Genomic DNA, 25,948 nt, shown 5'->3' with positions numbered 1-25,948 from the left:
CACACACAAAAGGCAGATACTTTCACTAATAATGTTTGTAGATGGCAAAAGTCATTGAGTACTAATTGACCTAAAGTTCTTTGTCAATAAATTCTCCAAAATGGACCATCAGAATTTATTATTATAATTATGACGCTTTGAAAACCAAGCTTAAAACTATGAACACACGTAAAACTAACTAACAAATACATATTCTCACTAGTCCCCAGTAAGCGGACCCCCTTCTGCACAGTATTGTTTGCCTTCACGCCTGACTCTTCGCTACGCTGTGGAACATGAAAGGTATTACCTCATTAACCCTTTAACAAGACCTCTTCTCCACCTCCCTGCCCAGACCCTTCCCTACCAGGGCAGATCAGAAGTGATCCGTAGGGTCAAAAGTGGAGAGCACCACGGGGGTGGCAGGCAGAAACATGCCGAGGAACCTCATATGGTCCCAACCACTGAGAGGGGACTTCAAAGCCTGATGCCCAAGACTGAGTCCTCTACTCCATAAATATCTTCAGCAGACCCCCAAACAAAACTCTAATTAAGCAAAAATCCAACAGGATACCACGCAACACCCATGCCCATCGACTTCAAAAAGGCACGCATACGCTTGGAAATAACAAAAACAGGTTCTACGGTTGCGGTTTCCTGCACACATGGGTGGCACAATGTATAAAATCTGCGTGTATTGTTACAAATTTGTCAAATCCCTGTGAAAACCTGGCAAGCGAAGACATGCCAGAACACTTCCAGATACAAATGAACACCACGGCGGGGTTTTATGTAGCCTAATGGCCGCTCGTCTCATCTGCTCCCCAGGGCAGAGCTTACACTAAAGAGCTCTGTGATAATCACTCAACTTCAACCTCTTCATGCTCTTACCAAAACAGACCTGTCTGGCGGCCAGATACATCTCCCCTGTACGGCCTCGTACTCCTATAAACACGCTGGCCACATCATGCAACTTTCTTCTTTTGCTTTGCAGACTTGAAAGCACTGTTGATCACGGCAAAGAATTCTCGCTAAACATGTTTGTTGACAAAAAGCGGATGAAAACAAGGCAAAATAATGCGTCATTAGCTACGTTTCCATCCACTCCACCTATTTTTATGTGTATTTTGGATGTGCGCATAAAAAAAACGGTTGATTGAAATGCCAAGATGCACATACATTTTGAAAATGCACATAGAAAAAATATATGTGCACAACAAAGTAGAATAAACCTTTTATTCGATAAGAAAAAACGTGCACAAACTACTATGGAAGCACTTTTACCAAACAAATTCCAGTATGCACATTAAAAAAAAAAAAAAATCAAATCAGGACAATGAATGAACAAATTAGCAGGCTGAGCACACTGTAAAACATCTGTAATGTTTTGGTCATTCTAAAATGCCTTAACCAATTTAGCATTAGTGTTATTATATTATTAATTACCACCAGAATTGTCAGGAGTGTCTGTGCTCCGCGTCACAAACGCCACCACGCGTTCATTGTGTGTTGACATTGTCTTCTGAGGCACCAGTAATATATTAAATAAGGTAAAGATTCACAAAGGATTCCGCTTTTCCTGTTGATATTTGGCACCAGTTAATCAGGAAGTGACGATTTTGTTCTCTTTGACTCGATGGATGGAAACAGTGCTAGCATTAGTTCTACTGTAAAAGATTTGGATGTTACATTAGACAGCAACTTAACTTTTAAAAGTTGTATATCTAATGTCACAAAAACTGCCTTTTTTCATTTTTGCTAAGTTACGAAGTATGCTATCCGTCTCAGATGCAGAAAAACTAGTTCATGCTTTTATGACTTCAAGGCTGGATAACTGTAATGCTTTGTTCACTGGTTGCACAGCATCCTCTATTAATAAACTTCAGCTAGTACAAAATGCAGCTGACAGAGTTCTTACCAGGTCTAGAAAATATGATCATATCACCCCAATTTTATCCTCCTTACACTGGCTGCCTGTTAAGTTCCGTATTGATTTTAAAATATTACTTCTTACCTATAAAGCTTTAAATAATCTAGCTCCTGTTTATCAATCCAACCTCCTGTCTTGCTACAATCCAACTCGCTCTTTAAGATCTCAAAACTCAGGGCTTCTGGTAGTACCTAGAATAGCAAGGTTGAGTAAAGGAGGTCAAGCCTTCTCATTTATGGCTCCTAACTCTGGAATAGCCTTCCTGATAACGTACGAGGCTCAGACACACTCTCTCAGTCCAAAACTAGATTAAAGATCTATCTTTTTAGTAAAGCATACACTCAGTGCATCGCATAACGGTATGATGTATGAATGTGCTCCATGCAGGTGAGCTGAGTTGACAACCACCTGCTGGACACACTCCTCAATCCACCAGATATTGTGTTAGAATAAATATGCTTTACATATGTTTCTATGTTTGTTTTTATAACTGCTATTTTCATTTATAACACTTCATTTTTGCATCTCGTTTAAATACACTATGAACAGCTGCTACACTAATTATTTTCTTTATTCTCTATTTCCACCTGGGCATACTCATTCCGAGGTCCCTAGAGAATTTGCAGGGCCATTGATGCGATCCAAGACCTGTGAAGAGATGATTCCAAGGTTTCCATAATCCTGGACCAGGCCGTATCCCTGAGCTGATGCTATGGTTGCCATGAAAGAATGTAGTGCATGAGACTGATTCCCGAAAGACCACCGTAACAAACGAGTCCTCGCATTGATCCTGTGGGCCAGCCTGACCTCCCACCACTGCCCTACTCACACTTGCAGCTTCTCGACGATGGACATCCAGCTTCTCCAGCCTCCGGCGTCTAATCTGCAGCTCCACACAGGAAGTTTGGCCAGAAGAGTAATGGTCATGCCCAACAGAGCCTGGTTTCTCAAGGTTTTTTCCTTCACTTTCGCCAATTGGTGAAGTTTGTTCCTCGCCGCTGTCGCCACTGGCTTGCATGGTTCGGGAGTTGTGGAGTTGCGCATCGATGGATTTGCTCTTCAGTGTTTGGACTCTCAGCAGTGAAGATTAAACCAGACTAAACTGAATTTAGTATAACCTTCTCTGTGAAGCTGCTTTGACACAATCTACATTGTAAAAGCACTATACAAATAAAGATGAAAAATTATGACTGTTGCTAATACACTTTTTCATCACAAAAAATACATCAGCCTTGTTGAGGCTTATTCAAAAATAATCTAAGAAAGCAAATACATAAATTAATCTGAACTATGAACCACATCATCACAGACAGTTGCACATTTGTAAAAAATAAAAGCTTTAATTTGTTGACAAATCAGATAAAAACGAACTAAAATGAATACATATAACATGCTGAACAGATTACTTCCCAAAATCCACAACCAAAACAAAACTGTGTGCAAAGAATTAAGCTGACAACAAACCTTTGTGCTTGTTAAACTGTGCCACGGCCAAAGCCATTATTAGCACATGAACATGAAAACTACATGTGACCCCTGCCTGCGGATATACCTTCAACGTATCGTCCCTCTTCATGACAGCTGTTTACACAAGAGAAGACGGTGTGCTTCTGAGGTCTGGCTCTGGTTCAAATAAAATAATACACAGGCGAAGTCAGCCAAGATGTAATACAAGTGGATAACTGAGAGGGTGGAAAAAAAAGAAGAGGAATTTGTGAAATGCACATGGATATTTTCTCTTTCCCCCATGCACCTCCCAAACCTTTCCTTCACCGTTCTCCACCACCGCTGGCCTGACCCCCTCTAAATATCTATCTACCACTGAGCCCAGTCGGGAGTTTAAAGACAAACGGAAAATAAAGGGACAAAAATAGAGACATATTGAAGTCGCACAATACATAAACTCACCACAATTGAAGTTCTCAGTGTTCTGAAACTGAAGAGTCTGAGGAATGCGTTTAAAGGCCACATGCACATTAAAATCATAACTCGGGTTTGTGAATTTCCCCAAATTATGCGCAACAGATTGCAAAGCACAAAAAAGGGCTTTTCTCCTCAGTTGTTTCCAATTTACGTGGCACAGCGCCAGGCTACATTACATGCATGCACACAACTCAGTGTCAGCAAAGACAACGCAAAAACAACCAAAACCGAAGACCGAAGCCTCCTGTTATCACACTATTCACTGGAATACTGGAGTCTGATTGGTTGATCTGCAGTCATGTTTTAAAATGGTCACTAAACTGTATCGCATAATACACTTATTAATATTATTATTAACTCAAATCAATAAAGATTCTTGCTAATTTAATCGCAAAAATTTATCAATTAACAATAAATAAACCAAATGAGATAAAACAAGACAATAGAATAATAGAATAGAAACAATAGAATGAATAGAATAGAATAGAATAGAATAGAATAGAATAGAATAGAATAGAATAGAATAGAATAGAATAGAAACAATAGACAATAGAATAGAAAACAAGACCCCTCCAGTTAGGTTTAATTTAATACTAATTACTTTTTTTTACGCAAACAAAAAAAAAACAAGAATTAAATAAATGTTTATTAAACTATGAAATAAATAAACTGAATTAACTGGATAAACTGAATTAGCCGGCAGCTATCTCTCTGCAACTCTAACATGTTCGCCCACTGAAACTAAGCAGGGCTACGCCTAGTCAGTACCTAGATGGGAGACAACATGGGAAAGCTAGTTTGCTGCCGGAAGTGATGTTAGTGAGACCAGCAGGGGTGCCCAACCTGCCGTCTGTGTGGGTCCTAATGCCCCAGTATAGTGAAGGGGATCCTATACTGTTCAGTCAGCGCAGTCCTGTTCAGTCAGGGCAGTCCTGACTCTTTGTGGTCATTAAAAAATCCTTTAAAAAAAGAATAGGGGTTTAACCCCTGCATCCTGGCGAAATTTGCCCACTGGCCTTGTCCATCATGCCCTCCCAAGGGGCCGATCAAACAGAGCTCACATTTATGTTTCAAAAACTTGAGGCTGCCCACACTGCCTTTTTTGCTGACAAGAAAAGGAGCACCCAGAGGAAACTTACATAAACATGGGGAGAACATGCAAACTCTACACAGAAATGCCAACCAAAGGCATAGAATTGGCATGATGGAGGGGACATGTCCCCACCAATATCCACCAATTACTGAAATGTCCCTACCAATAATTTAATCAGCTTTAAAATAAAGAATAGCTCCAACTCTTAACTGCAATAAAATCATGTAAATTGACATTTGCAGCATGAGACTGGATGTTATTTGTACTATTAAGTGTTTATTTTATATTATTACGTACTTTATTCATGTTCTTAAAAGCATGGAACAGAATTTGTGCCATTCAATGCATGTGCTCTAGGGATGTATGTCGAGAGTGTATCTATGCCCTTGATGCCAACTGACTCAGCTAGGACTCAAACCAGCAACCCTCTTGCTGTGAGGCACCAGTGCTGCAAAAATCATTTAATTCCTTTAAAATAACTTTGCTGAATGTGTCCTTCATTTATTTTAGGGAAAAAGTATATTTCTCTTGAAGTCTGCGAGAGAACTTATAAACCATGTAAGTGACGGCACGATAGTAATGAAGTTAATTGAGCATTTTATACTCCTAGCCATAACAATTTCAGAAGATTGACAGAGAATCCTCTGAATAATAGCTTACAACGATCATTTCCTGTTGCACAAATCACACAACTTATAATAAAGAACAGAATGTTTTGAAGACCTTTTTGTTTAGTTTCTCTAGCATTAAGCGAGTACCGCATATGACTCATGGCTCCGAACAAATACACATAAACCTGCTAGCTACTGAACACAAACCACCAACGCACACTTTCTCATAGGACTAGTGACCTTTCACATCTGAGCTGCATGTCGAATCCTTTCAGAAAGAGAGGAGGAGAGAGAGCCAAAGAAAGACAATGAGCTTAGCGCCAGGGCACTATAATGACTACCATGCCTGGCCTTGATTAAAACCACACCAGGGCTTCTGGGTTCCACAGGCAGCAGGCAGGGTGTTTGTACCTCCGTTTAAAGCTCTTAGAAGGTCCAGACGGCCTCGACCTAGACCCACGATGGAGACGGGCACAATGACAGGGCAAAGGGGATGAGACCCAAGCTCACGGACAAATTACAAGCAAGTGGTGTAGCTTTATTGCCCCTGACCAGTTCGCTTCCGCACCATACTGAAAGCAAAGCGTGTGGATGGTCGGTTTGATGTGGTGCGGATGCGTAATTAGAGGTCCTATCAAGCACTGGGGAACAGAGGAGGCCTGTCCATCTGTCGGGTGTTAGAGAGACGAGGAGGGGGGAAACGGCAGCCCAATGCTCCCTCTTGTTGTTGCTTTAGCGATTTGTGTAGGCGTGGATGTAAATATCTATCAGAGCTGGATGGCAGGCCACACACGCCTGCATATGTGTGTGTGTGTGTTTCTGTCTGAGGAAGCCTCTAGAGCTCATGTTACGATCGATTTTGGAGTAGATAGGAGGCAAGTACGCACAAGGATGGACGTACTTGCAATAGGCGAACAAATGCAATATAGAACAGAACCTGGCAAGGCCTGGGAACACAGAGTCTACTCCAAGCAGTTCGATCCCTCCAAGCCACTTTGAACCACCAATTAAATTCTTTAAAACGTCCAGCACACTCAACTGACACCCCATTACCCTGTCTGTGCTCTCCCGTCCTTTCTCATATAGCTGCTGCAGGATGGGAGGGGTGGCTGATTTATATAGAAGAGTACGATGCAAAAGACCTGCAGGTTGGCTTTGGGTTTAAAGGGTTAGTCCACCCGAAAATGAAAACGATGTTATTAATTACTCACCCTCACATTGTTCCAACCCTCTGAGACCTTCGTTTATTTTCACAATACAATTAAAGATATTTTAGATTAGATCCGATAGTTCTCTCAACCTCAGTAGTCTGTAACGATTGCGGCTTGTTCAAAATCCCGCTTGTTCAAAGTCTGTTAACAAGCTGATGATTTGAATCAGGTGTGTAAAATACGGAAGACATACAAAATATTCAGAGTGAGGGCGTTCCAAGAACTGGAACTGGAAACCACTGCTGTAGACTATACTTTAAGCAAAGGAGGAACGTGTAAAATCAGACCAAAATGAAGTTAGATGGAAGTTTCAGGAGTTCGAAAAAAGCTTACCGAAGCAAATTTTCCAGACATGCTTGCTGGTAATCACCTTTATACTATGCTAGTTTAAAGTTCCAAAAGCAGGAATTTGTCAAACTGCATGGGACTCTTGGGTCAATTGAGGCAACTATCCTCAGAGGTCAGTAAAGTTCTGATATACTTAGGTAAATTGAAGAACAAACTCAGGTAAAATAATTCTAAACAAAATTTGATCACAATGGAGTTTGTTTTCCTACCATTCCTACCGTTGGTCTGCAACGATTACTAATAAACTAGGTTGGTGTAATTCTGGGGCTTGGTCTTCGATTTGGAGACATTCTCCAGTTCATTTCTTCTGGTCAGTTTGTTGAGCTTAGTTGTGTACGAGTAGAAACAAACAAGAGCTGATTTATAGTATAACGTGAAGTGTACTGTAATTGTACTTAAAAGCAAACTGCTTGTTTAATACTGTACAATTGACTGGTTAAAGCAATCTACCATACAGAGTGCTATGTAAATAAACAAACGTGACGATTACACAGAGTTCCAAATTGCAGAGTTTGCACAATACTATTATCAGATGCTTTCCTAATTGCTGTTTTCGTCCTGCAGTAATTGCAGTTTATTTTGTGATCGAGAGGAAAACGGACTGCACATATTTACATATTCATCTAAATGCCACTCTCAGCAGGGAGTGTGGTGGCATGATGTTTGCTAACAGTACAGAGTAGCTCAGGTATTTCCAACTTCTTCTTTGGATTTATTTTTTCACTGAACTCCAAGACCATTTAGGAATTGGCCTCTATTTGTAGGACATGAGCAATGCAACCTTAGAAACGGATGCTTTATAATGTTGCCTATGGAGGACGCTCACTAAGTTTTGGAAAAGAGTTAGTATCTGTCACATCTCAGGCAGTGCTACAGTATGTCTATGACATGCACAATGTTTGTCTCACTTCATCAAATGTCCAGATGATAGCAAGTGAAACCAGCACTCCATGTAAAAAAACATGCACGGTACAGATGTACATGATGCTTTCTTGCATTAAAAATTGAAAAAGAAAGGGCAGAACAAAGTGAAAGAGAATGCTGAGAGAATGCAAAGTGAAAGAGAACCCCTGTCTTGATGTGTACTTTTTACAAATACTACAAATAGATCATTTTACAAAAATACCTCAGTGCATTCAACCCAAGTTACCATTTTAAACTATTTTTTTAATATTTAAACATTTTGTGCCATGTTAAATTCCTGAAACCCTAAATTCTAAAGTTTTATTGCTCAATAAACTAAACTGGCTTACTGTATTTAGTGTATTTAGTAGCCTTATAAGAGATGCATTAAAGTAAAATTACTTCTGGAGCTGACTGTTGAGGAAATAACATAGGTCAACAGTAAAAACAAGGCATCAGTAAGGCACACTGAACCTTTTGTCTGTGGCATTACAGTTTTCAATCAGGAAATGTGGAGCATATTATAATAATATTCATACAATAAGTCTATTTTATTTCACATTTCCGAAAAATGAACTTTAACAGTATAGTAAATTGTAGCCTGAGAGTAAACCATCTGTTTGGCATTTAGCTTTGCCAACATATGGGATCTTCTGATGACAGCAATTGAGGCCAGTGGAGAGAATCCCCTTGTGTATGTTAAAAAAAAAATCACAATGGTTATTTCTCTGCTGCAACATGATGAGTTAAGGCATGGAAAGTGCTATAAAACTCGTCTCAGCTGTGCACATTCAACACACATCGGATTTATTTTATTTTTTGCATATTAAATTATAGTGCAACTAGTTAAATAGCATATTTCAGTTGTTGTAGAGGTATACAATAGACATATTTAAAAATATACACTACCTGACAAAAGTCTTATCAATCAGTCAAGTTTGGTGAAGGAAAAATCATGGTTTGGGGTTACACTCAGTATGGGGGCGTGCGAGAGATCTGCAGAGTGTATGAACAGCCTGAGGTAAAGACATTTGTGCTGCCCATTACATTAGAAACCACAGGAGAGGGCAAATTCTTCAGCAGGATAGCGCTCCTTCTCATACTTTAACCTTCACATTAAGTTCCTGAAGGCAAAGAAGGTCAAGGTGCTTCAGGTAAGGTCAGACCTTACTGTCCTAATTAAATAATTAAAAATGAAGACATGATCATTTTTTATTTTTGTAAAATAAACATTCTAGAGGCCTTTGCCTTTCATACAAGTCCCTTCCATGTTCACAAGACTCCATCAGTTCACTCTGATGTTGTTTTGATAAATCAAGTTTAATAAAAATAAGAAAATAGCCATAAAATAGCAAAGAATGTTTTTTAAATAAAATTAACATATTCATTGATGGACTGAAACTTAACCGACAGACAAATGACAGCTGACTGATGAACATGAGAACTACTTGTTGCAACAAATACAACAAATACAAAGTGGATTGTATTTCATGTTACTTGATTTATCAAAATTTTACCCCTGAATGCTTTTCTTTGGCAAAACAACTTGAACTGTGCTAATAATACAATCTCATTAAGATTGCATTGATTAGTGGAGATTAAACAATACATTCACAATTAATTAATCAGTTTGTTTTTGCACTAAATCCCTATTTTGAATACCCAGAGACCTCTTGGAATATATGGGATATGTCCCATAGAATCATTTTGTGATAGATGTATCTATTTTATAAGTTTATTTTTAGTTTACAATCACCTCTTACTGCCATTATGGACAAATGCAATTGTTCTCCTTTTGTGTGCAAATGTAAAAAGCTATACACCACTGAATAAACTCCACTGTGAACAGACAAACACATCTACATAACTGCCTATGAGCGGGTGCAGCCATTGGAGTTTTTTTGGCTCGAGACTTCCGGTCTCATTCACTTCCATTGATTTTTAGAAGTTAAAAACTGCTCATTATGATGCTTGATGTTGCAAACTAACATTTTCTTATTATATTGTTCTACTTTTTATGTACACTGTAAAACTCAAAAAGTTAAGGTATTTCAAACCATTTGAGGAAAATGATTGCAACAAACCATTTGAGTTTAAAAACTAATCCTATTGAGTGCTGTGAACTTAATCCATTTGAGGAAGCAATTTGAGCACAGTAAAACCCAATAAATGAAGAGAACTCAAACCAACTGAGTACTGTAAAACACAATAAGTTAATGCAACTCAAACTGATTGCTACAAACCATGAGTTAAAAAACGAATCTACAGTTCAAGTCATTATTATTAGCCGCCCTGAATTATTAGCCCCGTTTATAATTTTCCCCAATTTCTGTTTAACGGAGAGATTTTTTCAACCCATTTCTAAACATAATAGTTTTAATAACTCATTTCTAATAACTGATTTATTTTATCTTTGCCATGATGACAGTAAATAATATTTGACTAGATATTTTTCAAGACACTTCTATACAGCTTAAAGTGACATTTAAAGGCTTAACTAGGTTAATTAGGTTAACTAGGCAGGCTAGGGTAATTAGGCAAGTTATTATATAACGATGGTTTGTTCTGTAGACTATCGAAAAAATATATAGCTTAAAGGGGCTAATAATTTTGACCCTAAAATGGTTTTAAAAAATTAAAAACTGCTTTTACTCTAACCGAAATAAAACAAATAAGACTTTCTCCAGAAGAAAAAATATTATCAGACATACTGTGAAAATGTCCTTGCTCTGTTAAACATCATTTGGGAAATATTTTAAATAAAGAAGAAAAAACTCAAAGGGGGATAATATTTCTGACTTACTGTAAATATTACAGCTGACCATTTTACTCCTTAAATGGAGTAAGTACTGTGAACTTACTCCATTTAAGTTGAAGTAATGAGGTATTTAATTAACTCATTACCTTCAACACCGAGTTCAAAACTCTGAGTAGAATTAACTTTCAGTATATTGAGTTAAGTTTGTAGAGCAAGTACTTTAGTTTATTATAGCTAGTCATTTCTCCCATAGGCAACCGAACTGAAACTCTAAAACGATCACAAAAATGAGAAACACAGAATAAGGTCAACAGATGAATGTAAGTGAGTGACAGAAACAGAGAGGGACATCTCATCAGATATTTGTTCAGTCAGAACACCAAAAGATTTAATCCGTCTCAGGTGATCAGGTGCTCCTGTTAAACCATCTCTAACTGATCTCCTGAAAAATGCCATCCCTCAGTCTCTCTGGCTCCATGAGCTCAAACGATTCACCTCTCTCATGCACACTCCGTTCTCAGAGCGATCACACCACAGATCAACGACAGGCTTCTGTGCGACAGCAGAGGGAAACACAACACTGTCAAACCCGCTAGAAAAAAAAAGTGACTCCTGGCCAGGGGAATGAACAGGCTGGGTGAAAGAGCTGGCTGTACTTGACAAAATTAAATGAACATCACTTCCATCGAACATCACTTCCATTATGGATTAGAATGAAACGTACATGCCACATTTTCCGAAGGAAGCCTGGCATAATGTTTTTTTGTTGAAGTAAAGAGACTCCAGAGCGGTCAGTCATCCTGTCACACACTTCATCGGGACCTTAATTGGCATGAACGTTGCAAGAGCCAACATTAACACTTACACCCATAAACCTGGGACCTTGGGCAAACTTGTAGAAAGCTCACTGCTAAACAGTTCTGTCTGTCCTTACACTTTAAACGTCTTCCCAAACTGATTTTAATGGCCCGTTCGCTGCAAAACAAAGAGGTCTTTTACATCCTACACCGCACTCAAAGTTTCACCACTCTAACATAAAAGGCACAGGTCTCATAAAAATGAAAATTGTCATCATTTAAGGCACATTTTCACTACGGATGATGATTACAGCTCTGTTTGCGCTTGGTTTTAGGTTGCATTTTGGTCGATCGGATCATTTGTAGATACCATTCCTGTTTACGCCTGGTGTTTTAAAGGGCTTTTTAGGTTCTATAGGGCATCACACACCGGATGCGCCGCGACACGACGCGCACGTGACAGTTGAAAGCATCGCACACCAGACGCGAACATTTGCATAATATTTAAAATCAAACTAATCAGATGGCGCTTTGTGGCGCAACAGAAATATAAACAGTGTCCCGAGTCGTGGCTGGGCGCCGGTGTGTGTACCCTGATAGAAACCTATTTTTAGAATTCTGAAATGAGTGGCGTTGCGCGGCGCGTTGCCGAGCGGCGCTTCTGGTGTGCGACCTACTTGAGGGCGATTGTGTGTAGGAGCCTTTTCTGATCTTTTAATCTAATGTTACTAAATAAGCTTATAATATGAATGTGTGTTAAATTCACAACTAGTAAGAGAATGCTCTTGACTTTTTTCACCTTCAAATCGAACTAACGATTTCAGAAAGCAAAGTTGAAATCCCATCGGGCTAGTGTACATGCCATAATGTTTAGTTTACAGAGAAGTGATGTGCAGCATCCCAAATTGCATACTAGTATCCGTCATAAATAGTATTTGAAAATAGAATTAATATGTCTCAAATCGTAGTATGTTGAAAAGAGTATGCCAAAGATTCCTGGATGGTTTACCGAAGGTGTTTGTATGACTGTTAATTAATATCTAACCAACTGGAAATGCATTAAATCGCATTTTCTCTGTTTTATTTCATCTGCAATAACAATACTGAACTTAAAGACCTGCTTGGACATTAACGTCTGAATGCAGAATTATTCAAAGACCTGAGAAGATTTCTCTGCATGAAAGACTCGTGAATGGGAGATTAACCTGCTACTGCTTCTCCAATAGGGTAGGAAATTAAATATGAAAGAAAAGTGGATGATTGACAGGGCACATAACCAAGCAACACAACGATCTTTTAACAAGGAAGTAGTATGTCCCAAATCTTGCATACTCCTTTGCTACACACTCTAAAGTATATACTTTTCCTTCAAAAAAAGTACATACTTTTGGGGCATAGTACAAGCGTGCGAATAGGGACACAGTAATGATCTTTTGAGGCCATAAGGTCAACACTTTTTGCTACCTCTGGAAAGTGAACGTGCTTAAGATGCTTATCAATTATGTTTAGCGCACATGTGATTGGGCCAAAAAAACCAATATGGGGCTTATAATGATTACAATGAATCATTGTAACGTAATCAATAATGATTACGTTCACACCACAAACATTAAGATAACGATACAGAGGAAGAGTATCACTGGAATTATATTCAGAATTGATTTTAGTCCAATTGTTAAATGATCAAAACTCTGACAGCCAATCAGAATGCCCCCTGATTTAAAGCATTTAAGCATTTAAAGGAGTAGTCGACAGCTTATACATACTTATTGTCAGCTAATAGTTACTATCATTGAGTACGTTTACATGGACACCAATAACCCGATTTTAATACGATTAAAACACTGATTAAGAGTCTCCCATGTAAACAGCGATTTTTGATTAATCACACTCATAAGGTCATAATCAAACTAAACAGAAATTGAAGTAAGACATGTTGGGTATGCCGATTTTAGTCACATTATTGAAGTGCAGTACAGACATGTAAACACTGCAATCATGCTATTATCGCCGTGTAGGACTTTTGCGATTGTCTACTGTACCAAAGTCGGTGACCTGGGTGTTTTACAGATTGTACAAAAAAAAAAAAAAAGGGGGGGGGGTGAAATTACGGGAACTTTCCGGGAGAAATAACAAAACGGGAGGGTTGTGGGAGATTGGTCTGAAATACGGGAGACTCCCGGGACAAACGGGACACATACGGCTGTTTGACACTATAATCTACACCTATCAAGTCAATAAAGGACCACAAACACATAGACTGCAAAATGCCCTCCACATACATCCACCAGTCCTTAAATTCACACTCTCATCCAATACCTTTGTCACATGGTCATACTGTAAATGAAATGTTCCTGAATGAAAGTGAACTCGTCAACCTCAATTAAAGTAAAAAAATTTGATTAATCGAAGTCAAACAATTCGATTACTGATGTCCATGTAATCAATGTTGTGATCAGTACTTTATTTAAGCTTAGGTTGTTATCAAACTGTCTAATCATTGCATTTATAATCATGTACGCATGAAAAAACTTAGACAATGATCAAAATATCTTCTTTTGTGCCTCTATACATGCTAAGTTTCCACAAAATTTCCAGATCACTTTTTATTTAACATTTATTTGCACAAAATAGGCATAATAGGACAGACCTCTGTGCGCTTCCAGCAGATTAAGATATGACTGTTCGATAGTGTTAAAATACAGGTGCTTTCCCCTTAATCCATAGCTGAGGAGCTCAGTGATGGGAGCTAAGCCTTTCCTCTCCTCCACTTTCCCATGGATTATGGCGACTGTGTTTCTCTGGAAACAGACTTCTATTAGTTCCATTACTGTGAGCTTAATCGGGCCGCTCATCAGAGCTAGCTGATCCCTAACCTCCCGTAGTGCTGAGTTTCACTTGATGGCTTGTGCATGGAGAAAGGCCTGAATGCATTATTATTTGCACTAAAAGTCATTGTTTGACGTATTTAGAGCAGTAGCTCAGAGGCTGAAGCATTAACACCCCTCGTGGCTTGTCAAGTCCTGTGTAAGAATTTACTCTCTGGTCTGCGCTAGTATATGCGAGCCCACAGTTTTTATGTAGTCAGCAGGTGGCATCATTAGCCAGAGAATAAAATTGAAAGTATTACCCCTGGGCCAAGCAATGATATCATAGAAAACTTGTTGGCATCTGTAAAGAAATGATATTGGGGTACAGAGGTGCAAATTTAATATGGTTCTTGCTGTTGGCATTTGAGGAAGGCTGCGTGGATATAAAAATCTGAAACGAATCCAATCGCGATTGAAAAAGTACAGTTTGAGCTTCGATTTAAGTAATGTGTTCCTGCACAGCTTTATAAGGGTATCTGTTGAGAGTTGTGGGGTGGTTAAGACAAAGCCTTGTAAAACAGTTCAAGAGGATTGACCGTGTCACTGGGGTGATGTGGGATCGCAGAGCGCATGAGCATGCCAGAAAAAGGCTGCACATAAAGCTGCCTCAAGTGCGCCAAGGGCAAGACAAAAAACGTTTTAGTATTTCAGACTCAATTGAATAGTGATACAGCCCTCAATAAGCATGATAAATATAGGAACGTAGCAAATGTAAAGCTTGGCAGCAAATCAAAACGTCACTCTTGCCACTGCTTTTTTACAAACGACTGCCTTGTATGCGTACACCTTTCTGTCTGCGGGATCAAACTCCAGTAAATTTACTTCAGTGCGCCTCCAAGGCATCTTTTACTAGTGCGTCACCATTTACACGTACAGGATCCCGCTCACCTCCAGATAAACTTCTTCATTCCCCTCAATCCCCCTGAAAATGCTTAACTAGCCTGCCTCTGCCAACAAGTTTGATCCTATTAAGAAAATTATATTACGTAGTATCTAAAATCGCAAATCTCGTAGAAAAACAGTTGGGCTGAAGAATTGTGTATGCCAGTTCCCTACAGTGTCTGACTGATTATTTGCAGATGGGCAATGCATGAAGCTCTCAGCCAGAGCAGAGGTTTCCCCTGGCATGCCATGCATGTGATTAAATCTATGAATGCCTCCCAATTTACATCCCTGTGGATTTAGGAACGCATATCAGCCATGGTGTCAGCAAGTGTCTTTATTTGGGCTCAAGTTCAACTGGGAGCCATGTAGGCGGTTGTTCTGTCACATGCAGTCAATGACTGATGTTTAAGGGTTTAAGGCTTAGGGGAGGGGAGGGAGGGATAAGTTTGAAATGTTTGACTTCCAGCCCCCCCTGTGTCCATTTGCATTGGCTAGGCAATGGAAGCCTCATATTTGCTGATGGGTTAAATCCCTGTGGCGCTTAAGTGTGGATTGTTATTCTTGCACCAGTTGTTCAAAGCTTAATCAATGTCTGTCTGTGAGATCAATTAAAAGCGGCTTAGGGCAAAAGGAGGGTCAGTGAATTTGAAAAGGGGAAAGGAAAGCTCAACTATTCATCAATTGTCCACCAGACAGCGCCGCGCTGTGCGGTTCCGTTATAAACTCCGTATTAGAAAATTTGGCAGATTCCTTGAGATTATTCATACATATTTCCCCCCCCCCCACTAATCTCCTGCAAATTTATGCCAATCAACTCAGCTCAACATAATGAGATTTGACAACATAAAATAAACGTTTTAATAAAGTGTGAGAGTTTTTCAATAGGTTTTCCGGACAAGACGACGATCATGCAACACATTTAATTTAGCACATTTACAAATTATTTTAATCGTAATCACCTTTCAATTAGAAAATTTAAACTAAATATACATTTTTTATGGCTGATATCGGTTTTGATACTATAAGACTGTTGCATACCTTTAGTAAAAGTAGTGTCCATTGTTTTATGGAAATCACTCCAACGACTAACTGTTGCCATGGTTACAGCACGACTTCTCAAACTTACTTAAACTCTTAAACGTACTATTTTGTATTTTTGGACAGTGTATTTAAAAATCCTGTTTGAGAGTTAAGGTAATTTAAATAAATTTTTATCTCAAGTTAGGTAAAATGTGAGTTTTAAAAACTCAATTTCAAGGGCTCTAAATTCACAACAAATCAATAGCGTCATATGGGGACGCCATTTAAAGACAGGCGTTTTTCCACGTTTTTGGAACTTTAAAATTGTCATCTTTGATTTGCCGCAGGACCATGCTGAAACATTTCTGATGCAAACTTTACGTAGGTAATGTTAAGTTTTACAAATAGTGATTTTTACATACATTTTTAAAAAAACCTGTAGAAATGAACGTGTATGTATGTAGAAATATGTGTAGAAATGCACACTTTTGGATTCAGTCGTCGAATACAGGTCTTACAACACCTCAACGTTTGTAAAAGTGTTTGATTTAACGTTTTGGCAACAGTGGATGTCTAAAACTTGGAGAAGTTGACCTGTGATAGGTTGGATAGCCGAAAAGAACACGTGAAATTATCCATGAACATCACTGAACCATGAGCACTACAACCGACCATCTTATAAAATTGACGATTATCTCAGTTATAGTAAGCTATATATACACACACTGTAACGTTAAATCTGTGGCGTCCCCATCCCTTTCATCAATGGGATAAAACAAAAATGACAGAAACTACTGTAAAAGCGTAACTTCAGTTATGTTAATTTTGTGAGAAGCAGCACCAGGTGGGTCATCTGTCCCTCTCATAAGCGCACTCGTAAATCTGTGTCCGTACAGAAGCGTCAACTAAATGACTAATTGGTGAATTAATAAAGCATCCATCAAAGCCACATGTACAGTTCACTCACCTCTTTTGTTTCTTCTCCAGCGGTGAGACTGCTGCGTCTGACAGTGGCTGTAGTCCACACAGTTCAACACAATCAGCGCAAATGAGAACAGGCGAAACTGCATCTGGGCGGCTGTATGAATGTCCCGACTCACGGTAGAAAGCGTCAAAGGTACTCGCCGCGAGCCTTCAGGGTCCGTATACGAGCTTTCAATATGTATATTTTTCCACAGAGGAACGGGGAGTTGAGGAGTCCGGACTCGACTGTCTCACACATTAGAAGGGTAGAGAAAACACCATTTCTCGCCACCGGTTAATGTCATTTTAGAGAGCGAAACGCGCTTTTTTAACGACCAAAAGTGTCTGTAAAGAGTGAAACAGCTTTAAACTTGAGGTTCTTTGAGTAACAAGCACAGCTTAATGGATGTACGTGTTTGCGAGTGAACTATTTCATTCAAAAGAACTTCGAATCTCCAAGAGCGCACGGGACGCGATGGATGCCCTCAAACGAGACGCGCGGAGCAAAGAAATATACCTGCGCGAGTCCACTCCAAAAAAGAGAAACTTAGACTATACATCAAGTTCCTTCCGACTTCCAAAGTAGACTTGAAACATCCAGCATCCCTCTCGCAGGAAAAAGTTTAGTCCTTTCGTCTCCTAGACAGAGTCAGAAAACACATGGATTCATCAGTCTGCAAAAGCTCTAGAATAAAGCCTTGAGGTGCATTGAGGATGTGTGTATAACTGTGGCATATGCTGCAGTGGTCGGCTGGTGATGGAGTATCACTCTACTGGTGCTGATGCTATATAGGCACTGCTGTCACGTGGAGTCTCCAAGATCTTTTCGGAGCACTTTCAGAAGCCCCTCGGTCAGAGAGAGGGCTGTTCCCCCTCCTTGTTTAACTTTTAGAATATGACAAATGGAATTTCTCCCACTGTATCTATACCTCACATATGAGCCTCCCCAGGGTCCTAGTGCATTGGATTGATTTAATAATACATTTTAATGTGTACATTGTTTAAATGTGACTATTTTGTTCCAAATGATAAACTGAAATATTTATTTAAATAATAAAAAAAAAACAGTTCACTTTCTTCCTTCAGTTGGGAAACAAATAAACAAACATAAGCTAAGCTGGTTTTGGTAGTTTTCTGTGAACACTTTAGGTTGGAGGACCAGCTTGGTCAGGCTTTGAGAATTGTTTAAATCTGCTAAGATCAGCAAACCTTCTTAGGATAGTTTATTTGCTTTATCACCTAGAATGAACAGAGAGAATTAAAAAAAAAATACCATATGTAGAGAAGTAAACATTTTATATGATCACTGGTAATGATGTAAAACCGTTTATTGACATTCAGAAACAATCAAAATCTAGAAGTGCCAATTATTTAACTATGATCAAAACAATAAACATCTAGTTTTAAGGTTATTTTAATATGAGATACTACAATTATAATTTAAAACAAAGTTTTTTAGTCCATTTAAAATGGAAAAATTATCACTGCTGAGGCAATTCTCCTAAAAGAAGCTTCTTTGCCAAAATGGACATTAATTGCTTTGAAATCCAAATGTTTTACCCAGCTTGACCACTAGGTGTGGCACTTAATCTTTTATTTATATATCATTTTTACTCATGTTCTCAATCTCAATATATCTATATCTCAAAATGCGTTCTCACTCTTGACATTTTGCCTCTAATTAGTAGGAAATCCTCCAGGTTTAGTCAAGGTGTGCAGCACCTGATTCAGGTACTGACGTATAGCAAGCAGGTGTTATGCAGTAGCCTCCGTATGGTCCATCTGTCCAAATATAAACATATTTGATATAGTTCACACGGACCTTAGAAACGCAAGAGAGAGGGAAAAAAAAAACATTTGTCATTTCTAAGTGATGACACTCTCTCCTCCAGACCCCTTTGATGTTCAGATCAAAGTGAAATTCTCCCAAAGTCAATGTTAATTATATGACAGCTATTTGTCTCTATCAGAACACCACAAAAGAGTTTCATTTCTCACTACAAACATCTTACTGAAGACATTTATTCACCTGCCTTCATTACTACTAAAGACGTATCAGGTTGCTTTCCTCCCTAAGACCACCTTTCTGTCTTAAGCACATAGCCTAAATATAAAATCACCTAAAGAGATTCCCCAAAGCTTCTGCATTTGGGAAAGACCGTCATGATCTCTCATATTACAGAAAAGCCTGCTCTAAATATAGGCCTCCTCTTGTAAAAATGCATTTGCAAGTTGGAAAACAAGGATTTATTAGGGAACATACGTTGTATATTTTAATTACGCGGCCTGTTTTACAACAAATGCCTTAACGTTTTTCAAGTAGGGAATGAACAATGCGAAAAAGGGAAAGATTATGTAGCCCTTTTAACCAAAACCTAGGTTGACCTTTTCATTTGGGTGTTTGTTTATTTATTTTAAGTGAAGTGACAGACGTTGTGGTGGACAACCTTCTCAGCCACACGTCTGCTGTTGGTCTGGATGTCTTACTAAAACAACATCTGAGACAGCACTCCTAAGGTGAATGTGATAATTAAGGGCTAGGAGGGTTTTATTTTCGTAATGTGTCATGGCAAAGGACCGGTAAACCAATCACTTTAGCCCACCCCCCCTTCCTCCCCGCTCGCTCGCTGGGAAAGTAAAGGTGACGTCAGTTGTTTTAGATGTCTGGCTGGGAGCCCGAGCGCTGTGGCAGCTATAAGCCCCCTCTTCACTCGTCCAGAGAGACAGGGCCCATAAACATGTCAGCTGATAGAGAGGCCAAAGCAGACATTAAGACACGCTTCAAATCCAAGCCTGCAGCGTCTGCGAGTGCTTGTGATGGAAATAGAAAATGTATAGACTGTAGGTGTCACCAGCAGAAAATGGAATGAGATGAGAAAGGTGGAGAGGCATTATGTTGATTGTCTATCGCGTCTGACATGCCCGTCTGCAAACACAAAAAAGTCAGGACGATCACCTTTCCTTGCCCTCTTCGCCGCAGCGGACCGTAAATGCAGCAGACTAAACACTCATTCATCATTACGGCGCACGCATGTGCCGCGGCACAAAACCCCCCGATCCCACTCGGTGACTCAGAGGACATTAAAACTTCATCTATTACACAAAAGATCACAACCACTTAACCCTCAACCGCCATTCGTAATGTCCAGGAATAAAATGCAAGCATGAGGTGAACTTTTTTTACATTTTTATTTAATACCAGATGCATTGAACCCAAAAATAAGGCCGTTTTCTCATTTCTTCTTCAAGGGAGTCGAGAGGGAGAACAGGATGTTCGGCCGCAGTATGGGAATGCTGGAAGCGTACGGTCTGCAAAGATCCACTCAATAAAAGCCGGCATCCTGAGCCGCCCAGTTTGGAGTCTGAATAGAGAGGGAGAGAGAGAGCCAAAAGGTGTCACGACCCAAAACAAACGCAAGGTGAGGTTATTAGAAAATCATTGAACATGTGAGACTATCAACTGCAAAACCGCAGTCTCTTCGTAAGTACACGTCGTTCACGTTCGCACCTTTCCGTAGGGGAAGAGAAAATGCTAAATTAAATTGCGTCTGGCCAAACACATCAAAATACAGGACTGTGTGTTATGGCCTTTGCCATTGTGGTGTTTGTGTGAGTGAGTCATTTAAAATGACGTGCTTTGAGGGATAGAGACATTTCAAGGCCGCTATTTTAAAGCGTTCTATTTGAAACGAAGCGAACGTACGTCGTAGGTCAATCAGTGCGCAGGGTCAAGATCAAACAGACACAGACTGGACCCCAAGCAAAACATCTGCGGTGACTCCTAAACGCATGGAACGCCATGGAGCGTGTGTGTGATTGTGTGCGAGCGTTATTTACTCTGCCGCGCTGAGTCATGGGACTCAGACCCTCTTCTTTATAGCTGTGCTGTGCTACCTTGTCATTAAGCCTTTGAAGAAAAACGGCATGATGAAAGCACTTGCTCTGTTAAACTTGCTCTTACTGGTTTACGCCATTTAAAGACAGTTCTGGGCTGATTGCCGCTCGACATTCTTCTGGACGGATCATTTGTGTGTGTAAACTACAGGGCTCGAGACAAACAGAGATGAGATCAGATTAAAGAAGAGATGCTCTGGTGCTTTGACCTCATTCCTGTTTGCGTTGCTCTGCTTCTTCTCGATGTTCATGGCCAGCATTTGGCTTCGGAAAGAAAGGCTCTTGGTTTTCTCGATCACCTGCTGATATGGTGATATGGCGTTGTTGCCCATCACCACGTGACCCTGTTGAAGGAAAGAGGAGAGGAAAAGAGCGTCAGAGCTGAACTCAGGGAACGGCAGCTTTTTTCTGTTCCCACAGACACACAGACCCGTATTCACAACCTCCACACGGGCACCTCAAACCACACAGAACATAGTTCCAAGTCATTCCAGTCCAGATCTGAAGTCTGGTTACTTTGTAATTTGCACAAAAATTGAAAAAAAAAAAAAAAGCCAAAAACAAAATCTGTCTTTCTTGATAATTGTTCCCGAGAATATTAAAGACACACTAGTAATACAATAGTAAATACAATACATAAACATTACACTGTTATTTATTTATTACATATTTATTGCCACATCAGCATCTTATGGCTATTTCGTGGCCAAATGGATATACATTAAAATATTACATGATAAAAACAAATTCGTATTATATTAAAAAAATTACTTAGACAAATACATAAAATATAGATACAATTTACAAAAAAATATTCAAAGTTAAATATGGTTTTTCAGTTCTATTTTTGATAAAAAAATGTAAAACTCTTCCTGGTGGTACCTTTTTAAAAATGTCCATCAAAGTACTCTCCTTATAAAAATTTTGTCTAATGGAATTTAAACTTCTACATTCCAACAAAATATGTTTGATGGTAAGAGCAGTCTGGCAGTTATTACTATTACACTGTTATGAAATATTTAAAATAAATACTTTTCTGTTCAGAACTTAATATTATTTTCAAGAAATATTGTTTCTAGAAAAATATTAAGCAACTCTATGGTGTTTAACATTGATAATAGAATCAATTTGAGCATATTAGAATGATTTATGTAAAAACACTGAAAATCCAGCTTTACTAGCAGAGGAATAAATTACATTTTAAATTTGAATATATTCAAATAAAATACATTCAAATAGAAACAGGGTATATGGAGGAATCCTAAAGGTAATTTCAATACCCTTATAAGACTTTTAAGGACCTTCTCAGAATATTTTATGACCTCATCGCCACTTCAAGTTCTAATCAACATCAAACCTTTAACTTAATTAACAGTTGTGGTTAAATATATCACTGGAGCACAACCATGCAACAGAACTCAGTTAAGCTCAGAGAAAAACAAAGCTTGAAAGACTAAATTTTCAGCATCAGGCTTCAGCCACTGTTTACACTCGTCTTTCTCCAACCAGGAGTTTGCAAACTTACATTTTCCCATTTTGCCGACTATTTCGCTCCATGTGGAGAGCATCACATCACCTTCCTGTGTTTGTCACAAATTACTTGACCTCACCCGGATGCGCACCGGCCCAAACCAATTGCATGAATAGAGCATGCAGTTGTTAATATTAGGAGGAAAATAAATATTTTTATGCTTTTTTTGGAGTCAAACACTTAAGAATTTCACGATTAAGGATTTTTATACCTTTTAAGGCTCTTAATATTCTCATAATTGATTGATCAACTTTTAATACGTTTTAACACCTCGCGGACACCCTGAGAAATCTAACATTTACATTCTAACATTTACATTTTTGACCAAGCACAGTCTTGGTTAGCATAAGAGACATTAATTAAAAATGCATTAAGTTGTGAGATAATAATTATGTACAAATATAAACAGCCTTTTCTTCCACTGAATGAACTGAAAACACTTTTTATACATGCATTTATATAATTAAAGGTGCCATAAAATGCTTTGAACTGTGCATTTTTATTCGATGTTTGACGCAATCTCAACTGAAATATAAAGAGAGACAGCGGGACATAGTGTAGCCCCTCCCCTTTAAAAAAAACAAAAAAAAACAACAACAAAAAAAAAAACAGCCAATAGCATTTTGTTTTAATCACCGCTCTGCCAGTGAGAGTGGTTAAGCTCAAGCGCATTGCAGAGATTAGAGAGGTTTTGATTAGTCACGATTTGAGGTGTGAGGTATGAGATGACTTGAATAAAACTGTCCATTTAGGTGGAAGTCACAAACTACAAGCTTTACATGTTTATGTCTTCTAAACGCTAGTTGTGTCACTGTTTTTGTGTGCACTAGCTTATAGATATCCTAAAAATAAACCATAGATATTAACATTAGATGTCGACTACCATATTGTTGGCCACAGGAAGGAATGCGTCAATAGAGCTGCCATTTTAGAACAGGGTAATGCTCTTTTGAAATGAATGTGGGACCAAGGTGCAGTGGAGGACTGGCCATCGAGAGCCAGAGATATACACGTATCTGCATATATCATGATCAGGAGTTTTCCCAGTGGTTACTATGCTAATTTTTTTTTTTTTATTACGAAACTTATAATTTTCCATCACTTTTCTACATCGATGGATAAGTGACCGCATGAGTTTGTGTGCATAGAAACGTATTATCCTCACTCCCTGTTAAATTTTATCTAATCCATGTCCTGAAACACACCCCCCTGTTTTCACTTTTCATTCTAACGGAGGGAGTGATTCGTTTGTGGATGAATCTCCGTTATGAACGACTCGTTCACTTAGCTGACAATAATACAAGTTTCTGGCACCGCAGCATCTTGTTGTCATATTTCATTTACATTGTTTGCTTATTTTATTCAACAAAACTAGCAATAGCATAGTATTTAGTTGGTGCTACTCTGCCTTATGGTCAGTGCAGTAAGTGACTGTCTTATCATCAATATTTGTTGAGCACAAAAGTTCATAACATACAAAAACGTAAAAAATGTAATCTTACCTATGAAATGTTCTGCCTTTGTGCTTTGTTTTCTTTGTTTGCTCGTTACTGAACATGTACATAGCTCTAAAGTCCAGCATCTTTACATTGACTTTAGTCTTGACTAGTGCGGTTGAATGACATTTATCCTGGGAGCTCTGTACAAATGTGGCAGCGCTATTGACGCATGCTCAGGGTCCATATGTAATATCTAGTGTATATATCTATGAAAACGAACAATACTGATACTAACATCTAAAACTATTTATTTTTATTTCATGGGACCTTTAATTGAGTTTTTATACACTTCATGAAGTATTGCAATGCCTAAGCTGGACAAACAATTTACATAGTAATGAAATATATAGTTACAGAATTCCACACATATCTTTACAATAAACTTAATTTTGACTAAAGAGTACGTTTGTCTCCATATTATGAATGATCCTCCTTCAGAACCATAATGACAGTATTCCTCTTACCCTCGAGGAAGGATATGGTGAGTAAGCGGGCACTGGGCAGAATTACTGACGTAATTGATTGCCTCTCCTTTATGTTTTAAAGCAGAACATTATCCCTGCACAAAAGAGACTGAATTTGATTTTCCTACTAATTAAAGGACACTAACGCAGCATCTATCAATTGGCTGCTACTTGAGGAGGGAGGGAGAGAAACAAGAGCGAAATAAAATATGAGAGACTCTCACCAGTTTGGAGTCGATTTTGGCATCCAGCCTGGCATTACGAATGAGGTTGACGATCCATCTTTCTGCCTCCTCGGGAGTCATATTCAGCTTATCGGCCAGCATACTGTGAGGCAAACAGAGTCCATTAGGACAAACTTGGGTAAAAGGAGAACATTATATACTCTGATGGCATTACGTTAAAATTGTGAGGTATATAACAAGCTTGCGGTGGCTGTGTGTGTGTGTGTGCAAGTTTAAAGTGCTGATCGAAAGTGCTGGATGATAATGGGTTTACTGTCATACCTCAGCATTTAGACGTCTGTTCAAGAGTGACAAATGCCTTGCATTATGTAATCAAGTCCGTGATTCTAATCGCACTAAGAAACCCATAAAAATGGAGTAGAATTACATCACCGTGCTTTCGTGAGTTTGAGGTCAAGGTAGCGATGAAACAAACTTTAGGACAGGAATAAAACACTCACTGCATGAGTTCTATAGTTTTTTTTAAAAGCATTTTAAAGGACACGATGCACAATTCCCATGTCCCAAAAAAAAAAAAAAAAAAAAAAAAAACTGCATTTCTCACATGGTCTGAATCTCATCCAAAATTTTGTGCTTGAACACACCAAAAGAAATAAAGATGAATACCAACTAGTACACACATTCTGTGCCTGCATGCACGGAATTAACCATCTATATTAAGAGGTTTAATGGGCAATGGGCCAAAAGTGGGACTAATGCAGTAAACAAGGCAGCGCTTGCTGACCATTTTGAGCATCAAACATGCTGATCTCTTTATTCCTTCCAAGCAGCTCATGAAGTTAATAATAATATTAATATTAATTCCTTACATACAGACATGCCAAGTTGGGGAAGGTCAAATATGACTTTGATGGGGGGGGGGGGGGGGGGGGGGGGGTGTTTCTAGGAGATTATCATTCGTTTGCGCGCATCCGGGATTCTCAATGCATATGCGGGAGACTCCTGGAACTTCTGGGAGACTTGTGATGTCTGATTTATATAGTGCTTTTCCGGACACTCAAAGCGCTTTACACATTTTTGGGGG

At 38.9% G+C, this 25,948-nt stretch overlaps 2 protein-coding genes across 2 annotated transcripts in view; both read right to left on the bottom strand.

The window, feature by feature from the left end:
* rspo2 (R-spondin 2) overlaps positions 1-18,153 on the bottom strand; it is a 102,002-nt gene extending 83,849 nt beyond the window's left edge. Inside the window, exon 1 of the mRNA XM_056476213.1 lies at positions 17,296-18,153. Coding sequence (XP_056332188.1) covers positions 17,296-17,398 — 103 coding nt within the window. The 5' untranslated portion in view covers positions 17,399-18,153. The remainder of the gene's footprint in view (positions 1-17,295) is intronic.
* Positions 18,154-20,463: 2,310 nt separating this feature from the next.
* Positions 20,464-25,948, bottom strand: part of eif3ea (eukaryotic translation initiation factor 3, subunit E, a) — a 67,697-nt gene continuing 62,212 nt past the window's right edge. Inside the window, exons 11-13 of the mRNA XM_056475499.1 lie at positions 24,904-25,006; positions 21,395-21,529; positions 20,464-20,653 (exon numbers count right to left, since the gene is read on the bottom strand). Coding sequence (XP_056331474.1) covers positions 20,615-20,653; positions 21,395-21,529; positions 24,904-25,006 — 277 coding nt within the window. The 3' untranslated portion in view covers positions 20,464-20,614. The remainder of the gene's footprint in view (positions 20,654-21,394; positions 21,530-24,903; positions 25,007-25,948) is intronic.

This window comes from Danio aesculapii, chromosome 16, assembly GCF_903798145.1.
Source record: "Danio aesculapii chromosome 16, fDanAes4.1, whole genome shotgun sequence".
Taxonomy (NCBI): domain Eukaryota; kingdom Metazoa; phylum Chordata; class Actinopteri; order Cypriniformes; family Danionidae; genus Danio; species Danio aesculapii.
This window is presented reverse-complemented; position numbering and strand designations above follow the sequence as displayed.